The sequence below is a fragment of the Oncorhynchus keta genome, chromosome 21, assembly GCF_023373465.1.
Source record: "Oncorhynchus keta strain PuntledgeMale-10-30-2019 chromosome 21, Oket_V2, whole genome shotgun sequence".
NCBI classification, from domain to species: domain Eukaryota; kingdom Metazoa; phylum Chordata; class Actinopteri; order Salmoniformes; family Salmonidae; genus Oncorhynchus; species Oncorhynchus keta.
In genome coordinates, this window is record NC_068441.1 from 42,902,938 (window position 1) to 42,911,073 (window position 8,136).

The 8,136-nt window shown below is 49.2% G+C and overlaps 1 protein-coding gene across 1 annotated transcript in view; it reads right to left on the minus strand.

The window, feature by feature from the left end:
• LOC118399713 (plexin-B1-like) overlaps positions 1 to 8,136 on the minus strand; it is a 224,498-nt gene that overhangs the window by 24,320 nt on the left and 192,042 nt on the right. The window contains 6 exon segments of the mRNA XM_052473962.1: positions 1,607 to 1,826; positions 2,489 to 2,665; positions 6,456 to 6,564; positions 6,567 to 6,697; positions 7,071 to 7,222; positions 7,737 to 7,903. Coding sequence (XP_052329922.1) covers positions 1,607 to 1,826; positions 2,489 to 2,665; positions 6,456 to 6,564; positions 6,567 to 6,697; positions 7,071 to 7,222; positions 7,737 to 7,903 — 956 coding nt within the window.

Sequence of the window (8,136 nt, forward strand, 5' to 3'; positions counted from 1 at the left end):
GCCAAGGCTTTCGACTCTGTCAATCACCGTAATCTTATCGGCAGACTCAACAGCCTTGGTTTCTCTAATGACAGTCTCGCCTGCTTCACTAACGACTTCTCAGATAGAGTTCAGTTTGCCAAATTGGAGGGCCTGTTGTCCAGACCTCTGGCAGTCTCCATGAGGGTACCACAGTGTTCAATTCTTGGGCCGCCTCTTTTCTCTGTATACATCAATGATGTCGCTCTTGCTGCGGGTGATTCCTTGACCCACCTCTACGCAGACGACACCATTCTGTATACATCTGTCCCTTCTTTGGACACTGTTAACAAACCTCCAAACAAGCTTCAATGCCATACAACACTCCTTCCGTGGCCTCCAACTGCTCTTAAATGCTAGTAAAACTAAATGCATGCTCTTCAACCGATCGCTGCCTGCACCCGCCCGCCCGACTAGCATCTCTACTCTGGACGGTTCTGACCTAGAATATGTGGACAACTACAAATACCCATTTGTCTGGTTAGACTGTAAACTCTCCTTCCAGACTCATATTAAGCATCTCCAATCCAAAATTAAATCTAGAATCAGCTTCCTATTTCGCAACAAAGCCTCCTTCACTCACGCTGCCAAACTTGACCTCGTAAAACTGACTTTCCTACCGATCCTCGACTTCAGCGATGTCATTTACAAAATAGCCTCCAACACTCTACTCAGCAAACTGGATTCAGTCTATCACAGTGCCATCCGTATTGTCACCAAAGGCCCATATACCACCCACTACTGCGACCTGTATGCTCTCGTCAGCTGGCCCTCGCTACATATTCGTCACCAGACCAACTGGCTCCAGGTCATCTATTAGACTTTGCTAGGTAAAGCTCCACCTTCTCAGCTCACTGGTCACCATAACAACACCCACCCGTAGCACGCGCTCCAGCAGGTATATTTCACTGGTCATCCCCAAAGCCAACACCTCTTTGGCCGTCTTTCCTTCCAGTTCTCTGCTGCCAATTACTGAAACGAATTGCATAAATTGATGAAATTGGAGACTTACATCTCCCTCACTAACTTCAGCAGCTTACCGATCACTGCAGCTGTACATAGCCCATCTGTAAATAGCCCATCCAACTACCTACCTCATCACCATATTGTTTTTATTTACTTTTTTCGCTCTTTTGCACACCAGTATTTCTACTTGCACATCATCATCTGCACATCTATCACTCCAGTGTTAATTTGCTAAATTGTAATTACTTCGCTACTATGGCCTATTTATTGCCTTACCTCATTACTCCATTTGCACGCACTGTATATAGATTTTTCTGTTATTGACTGTACTTTTGTTTATCCCATGTGTAACTTTTTGTCGCACTGCTTTACTTTATCTTGGCCAGGTCGCAGTTGAAATTAGAACTTGTTCTCAACTGGCTTACCTGGTTAAATAAAGGTGAAATAAAAAATATTTAAAAAAAAAAAGTTACAATATTACTCCTTAGAATAGATTCTACAAAATACAGGAGAAAGATACATTTCATCTATATAGTCCTGAAACACACTCACCACCCACTCTCCTTCCCTCACCACCCACTCTCCTTCCCTCACCACCCACTCTCCTTCCCTCACCACACACCTGTATGATGGAGCAGACTGGGTCCCCAGGGCAGTTGGGCTCTGGTACGATCCTGCGCTGCCTCCACAGCACCTTGTCCTCTGTCTCATGCTCCCTTTCTCCTCCACTCCTCCTCCTTCTCCTCTGGGGGATGGACTCCCAGGGGAACACAGTGACCAACATGTTAGGTTGCTGTACCACATCCAGGTTGTGACCAGACACGAAGATCAGACGGCCACCGCTATACACAGAGAGGGGAGGAAATGTCACAAACCCATAGAAATATAATTACTAGAACGAAAAGGTTGTGGCCCAACACAAAGCGCAGACACCCACCTCTACACAAACAGAGAGGGAGGAGATGTGTCACAGCACCTGTATGAGTGGGGCCAGGGACACTGAATTTAGGCTTATAAATCCTTCTTTAACCTGTGTCCTTCCTTCATCTACACTGATTGAAGTGGATTTAACAAGTGACATCAATAAGGGATCATAGCTTCAACCTGGATTCACCTGGTTTGTCTATGTCAAGGAAAGAGCAGGTGTTCTTAATGTTTTGTTCACTCAGTCTCCCATTTGTATGTATGAATGGGGCCAGGGACTCTGAACTTTAGATGGACCAGACAGGCACTGCTACACACAGAGCTAAGGAGGATAATGTTTCATCATGAACGTAGAAATATAACTACTAGAATGGTAATTCCCATTCAAGTTAATGTTCTGTGATGGTCAGACTTGCGGCCATATTGAGTGTCCAATCGAGTGTTTCAGTCCAGTGGGGTGAAGTCCACTCAACTTAAGATCATTTTTATCAAGACATTCCCTTAAGCGAAGTTCACGTAAACCAACTTCAGTTCACTTCAAGTGACACATCTATAGATCTGTAAGAGGTCACACACACACCTGAGGAAGCTCTTGGCGGGCACAGCCTGGGTGATGTTGGGGTTGGGGGTGAAGCTGTAGGCTGACTCGTGAAGGTGGCGCTGGCTGTTGCCATAGTGAAGTGTCACGCGGTGATCACCCGTCCTGTTGCTGCTGCCCGTCACACACACCACACTATCATCCTGGGCCTCTGATAAACTGGGGGAGGAGAGAAGAGGAGTGGGGGAGGAGAGAAGAAAAGGGAGGAGGAGAGAAGAAAAGGGGGGAGGAGAGAAGAAAAGGGAGGAGGAGAGAAGAAAAGGGAGGAGGAGAGAAGAAAAGGGAGGAGGAGAGAAGAAAAGGGAGGAGGAGAGAAGAAAAGGGAGGAGGAGAGAAGAAAAGGGAGGAGGAGAGAAGAGAAGGGAGGAGGAGAGAAGGGTGAGAGTAAAGAACAGAAGTACAGCACAGTGAACAGGATTATGTATCTGTCTCTCTTTTTGTGTGTTCATGAGTGAGTTTCAAATCAAATCAAATTTTATTTGTCACATACACATGGTTAGCAGATGTTAATGCGAGTGTAGCGAAATGCTTGTGCTTCTAGTTCCGACAATGCAGTGATAACCAACAAGTAATCTAACTAACAATTCCAAAACTACTGTCTTATACACAGTGTAAGGGGATAAGGAATATGTACATAAGGATATATGAATGAGTGATGGTACAGAGCAGCATACAGTAGATGGTATCGAGTACAGTACATACATATGAGATGAGTGTGTAGACAAAGTAAACAAAGTGGCATAGTTAAAGTGGCTAGTGATACATGTATTACATAAGGATGCAGTCGATGATGTAGAGTACAGTATATACATATGCATATGAGATGAATAATGTAGGGTAAGTAACATTATATAAGGTAGCATTGTTTAAAGTGGCTAGTGATATATTTACATCATTTCCCATTATTAAAATGGCTGGAGTTGGGTCAGTGTCAATGACAGTGTGTTGGCAGCAGCCACTCAATGTTAGTGGTGGCTGTTTAACAGTCTGATGGCCTTGAGATAGAAGCTGTTTTTCAGTCTCTCGGTCCCAGCTTTGATGCACCTGTACTGACCTCGCCTTCTGGATGATAGCGGGGTGAACAGGCAGTGGTTCGGGTGGTTGATGTCCTTGATGATCTTTATGGCCTTCCTGTAACATCGGGTGGTGTAGGTGTCCTGGAGGGCAGGTAGTTTGCCCCGGTGATGCGTTGTGCAGTCCTCACTACCCTCTGGAGAGCCTTACGGTTGAGGGCGGAGCAGTTGCCGTACCAGGCGGTGATACAGCCCGCCAGGATGCTCTCGATTGTGCATCTGTAGAAGTTTGAGTGCTTTTGGTGACAAGCCGAATTTCTTCAGCCTCCTGAGGTTGAATAGGCGCTGCTGCGCCTTCTTCACGACTCTGTCAGTGTGAGTGGACCAATTCAGTTTGTCTGTGATGTGTATGCCGAGGAACTTACAACTAGCTACCCTCTCCACTACTGTTCCATCGATGTGGATAGGGGGGTGTTCCCTCTGCTGTTTCCTGAAGTCCACAATCATCTCCTTAGTTTTGTTGACGTTGAGTGTGAGGTTATTTTCCTGACACCACACTCCGAGGGCCCTCACCTCCTCCCTGTAGGCCGTCTCGTCGTTGTTGGTAATCAAGTCTACCACTGTTGTGTCGTCCGCAAACTTGATGATTGAGTTGGAGGCGTGCGTGGCCACGCAGTCGTGGGTGAACAGGGAGTACAGGAGAGGGCTCAGAACGCACCCTTGTGGGGCCCCGTGTTGAGGATCAGCGGGGAGGAGATGTTGTTGCCTACCCTCACCACCTGGGGGCGGCCCGTCAGGAAGTCCAGTACCCAGTTGCACAGGGCGGGGTCGAGACCCAGGGTCTCGAGCTTGATGACGAGCTTGGAGGGTACAATGGTGTTGAATGCCGAGCTGTAGTCGATGAACAGCATTCTCACATAGGTATTCCTCTTGTCCAGGTGGGTTAGGGCAGTGTGCGGTGTGGTTGAGATTGCATCGTCTGTGGACCTATTTGGGCGGTAAGCAAATTGGAGTGGGTCTAGGGTGTCAGGTAGGGTGGAGGTGATATGGTCCTTGACTAGTCTCTCAAAGCACTTCATGATGACGGAAGTGAGTGCTACGGGGCGGTAGTCGTTTAGCTCAGTTACCTTAGCTTTCTTGGGAACAGGAACAATGATGGCCCTCTTGAAGCATGTGGGAACAGCAGACTGGTATAGGGATTGATTGAATATGTCCGTAAACACACCGGCCAGCTGGTCTGCGCATGCTCTGAGGGCGCGGCTGGGGATGCCGTCTGGGCCTGCAGCCTTGCGAGAGTTAACACGTTTAAATGTCTTACTCACCTCGGCTGCAGTGAAGGAGAGACCGCATGTTTTCATTGCAGGCCGTGTCAGTGGCACTGTATTGTCCTCAAAGCAGGCAAAAAAGTTATTTAGTCTGCCTGGGAGCAAGCCATCCTGGTCCGTGACTGGGCTGGGTTTCTTCTTGTAGTCCGTGATTGACTGTAGACCCTGCCACATGCCTCTTGTGTCTGAGCCATTGAATTGAGATTCCACTTTGTCTCTGTACTGACGCTTAGCTTGTTTAATAGCCTTGCGGAGGAATAGCTGCATTGTTTATATTCGGACATGTTACCAGACACCTTGCCCTGATTAAAAGCAGTGGTTCGCGCTTTCAGTTTCACGCGAATGCTGCCATCAATCCACGGTTTCTGGTTTGGGAATGTTTTTATCGTTGCTATGGGAACGACATCTTCGACGCACGTTCTAATGAACTCGCACACCGAATCAGCGTATTCGTCAATATTTCCATGTGACGCAATACGAAACATGTCCCAGTCCACGTGATGGAAGCAGTCTTAGATTGTAGAGTCAGCTTGGTCTGACCAGCGTTGGACAGACCTCAGCGTGGGAGCCTCTTGTTTTAATTTCTGCCAGTAGGCAGGGATCAGCAAAATGGAGTCGTGGTCAGCTTTCCCGAAAGGGGGGCGGGGCAGGGCCTTATATGCGTCGCGGAAGTTAGAGTAACAATGATCCAAGGTTTTACCACCCCTGGTTGCGCAATCGATATGCTGATAAAATTTAGGGAGTCTTGTTTTCAGATTAGCTTTGTTAAAATCCCCAGCTACAATGAATGCAGCCTCCGGATAAATGGTTTCCAGTTTGCAAAGAGTTAAATAAAGTTCGTTCAGAGCCATCGATCTGTCTGCTTGGGGGGGGGGATATATACGGCTGTGATTATAATCGAAGAGAATTCTCTTGGAAGATAATGCGGTCTACATTTGATTGTGAGGAATTCTAAATCAGGTAAACAGAAGGATTTGAGTTCCTGTATGTTTCCTTCATCACACCATGTCCCGTTAGTCATGAGGCATACGCCCCCGCCACTCTTCTTACCAGAGAGATGTATGTTTCTGTCGGCGCGATGCGTGGAGAAACCCGTTGGCTGCACCGCCCTGGATAGCGTCTTCCCAGTAAGCCATGTTTCCGTGAAGCAGAGAACGTTGCAGTCTCTGATGTCCCTCTGGAATGCCACCCTTGCTCGGATTTCGTCAACCTTGTTGTCGAGAGACTGGACATTGGCAAGAAGAATGCTGGGAAGTGCTGGGAAGTGGTGCGCGATGTGCCCTTTTTCGGAGTCTGACCAGAACACCGCCGCGTTTCCCTCTTTTTCGGAGTCGTTTCCTTGGGTCGCTGCAAGCGATCCATTCCGTTGTCCTGTTTGTAAGGCAGAACACAGGATCCGCGTCGCGGAAAACATATTCTTGGTCGTACTGATGGTGAGTTGACGCTGATCTTATATTCAGTAGTTCTTCTCGACTGTATGTAATGAAACCTAAGATGACCTGGGGTACTAATGTAAGAAATAACACGTAAAAAAACAAAAAACTGCATAGTTTCCTAGGAACGCGAAGCGAGGCGGCCATCTCAGTCGGCGCCGGAAGCATAATCACTCACATGACACATTGCACTCCTCCGACGGTGACAGTGATGTCAGAGGGGCGTCCCGTGAGCAGGTTCCTCCCAGTGATGGTCAGGGACGTGCCCCCCGCCTTGGGACCCCTCTGGGGGACACCTCCATCACAAACGGATCCTGGTAGCTGAACCTCTGGCTGGAGAGGCCAAACTCTCCCCCGCTCACTTCTACTGACACTTGGCCCGTCTTCTCTCCCCCACTGGCTTTGGTCTTACACACAATCCTACAGAGGACGCACACAGATACAGGATAATTATGAATCATAGTAATCTCACACGGAAGTAGTAATCACACTCACGTTGACCTCCTCCCCCACCTAACACAGAGACAGGTAGTCTAGTGGTTAGAGCGTTGGACTAGTAACCAAAAGGTTGCTGGATTGAATGCCCAAGCTGACAAGGTAAAAATCTGTAATTCTGCCCCTGAGTAAGGCAGTTAACCCACTGTTCCCCGGGCGGCGAAGATGTGGATGCTGATTAAGGCAGCTCCCCGCACCTCTCTGATTCAGAGGGGTTGGGTTAAATGCAGAAAACACATTTCAGTTGAACACATTCAGTTGTACAACTGACTAGGTATCTCCCTTTCACAGTCCATACCTGGAGGAGACCTCGTAGAGGTGGGGGATGACAGAGCAGGAAACCCCAGCAACAGTGACAGAGTGCAGGATGTCCTCAGCCTTCTGGCCCAGGTTGGACCCTGAGATGGTCAGCACGGTTCCCCCCTCCACCAGTCCAGAAAGGGGCTCAATCTAACACAGAAGTATAAAACACGTTAGAACTGATTCTTTCTCGTACTCAACAATAAGACTACAACAGTAATTCCAGAGTTATGGGGGGGATGGGGGGGTGGACGGACGGTACTCACGGCATGGATGACAGAGGGGATGGGGGGGTGGACGGACGGTACTCACGGCATGGATGACGGGGGGGGGGGGTGGACGGACGGTACTCACGGCATGGATGACGGGGGGATGGGGGTGGACGGACGGGAACTCACGGCATGGATGACGGGGGATGGGGGTGGACGGACAGTACTCATGGCATGGATGAAGGGGGGATGGGGAGGTGGACGGACGGTACTCACGGCATGGATGAAGGGGGGATGGGGAGGTGGACGGACGGTACTCACGGCATGGATGACGGGGGGATGGGGGGTGGACGGACGGTACTCACGGCATGGATGACGGGGGGGATGGGTGGTGGACGGACAGACGGTACTCACGGCATGGATGATGGGGGGATGGGGGGGGGGGCGGTACTCACGGCATGGATGACAGGGGCGGGGCAGGTCTGTTCGAGGGGCTCGCTGCAGGAGTCTCCGTACAGACAGGTGGACTGGTCCCCTCCACACCACACACAGCCATACTTCTGGTCCGCCGTGTGACACTGGCTACAGTCAGAACGCCCCACAGAACAGTTGTACAGAGTCACTGGAAGGGACAGGAAGAGGGAGTTAGAGACAGAGAAAGCGAGAGCGAGAGAGAAATATAACAGTCAGAGAGAGAGAGAGAGGGAGAGAGAGAGAGAGAAATATAACAGAGAGAGAGAGCGAGAGCGAGAGAGAAATATAACAGTCAGAGAGAGAGAGAGAGAGAGAGAGCGAGAAATATAACAGTCAGAGAGAGAGAGAGAGAGAAATATAACAGTCATTGCGAGAGAGAGA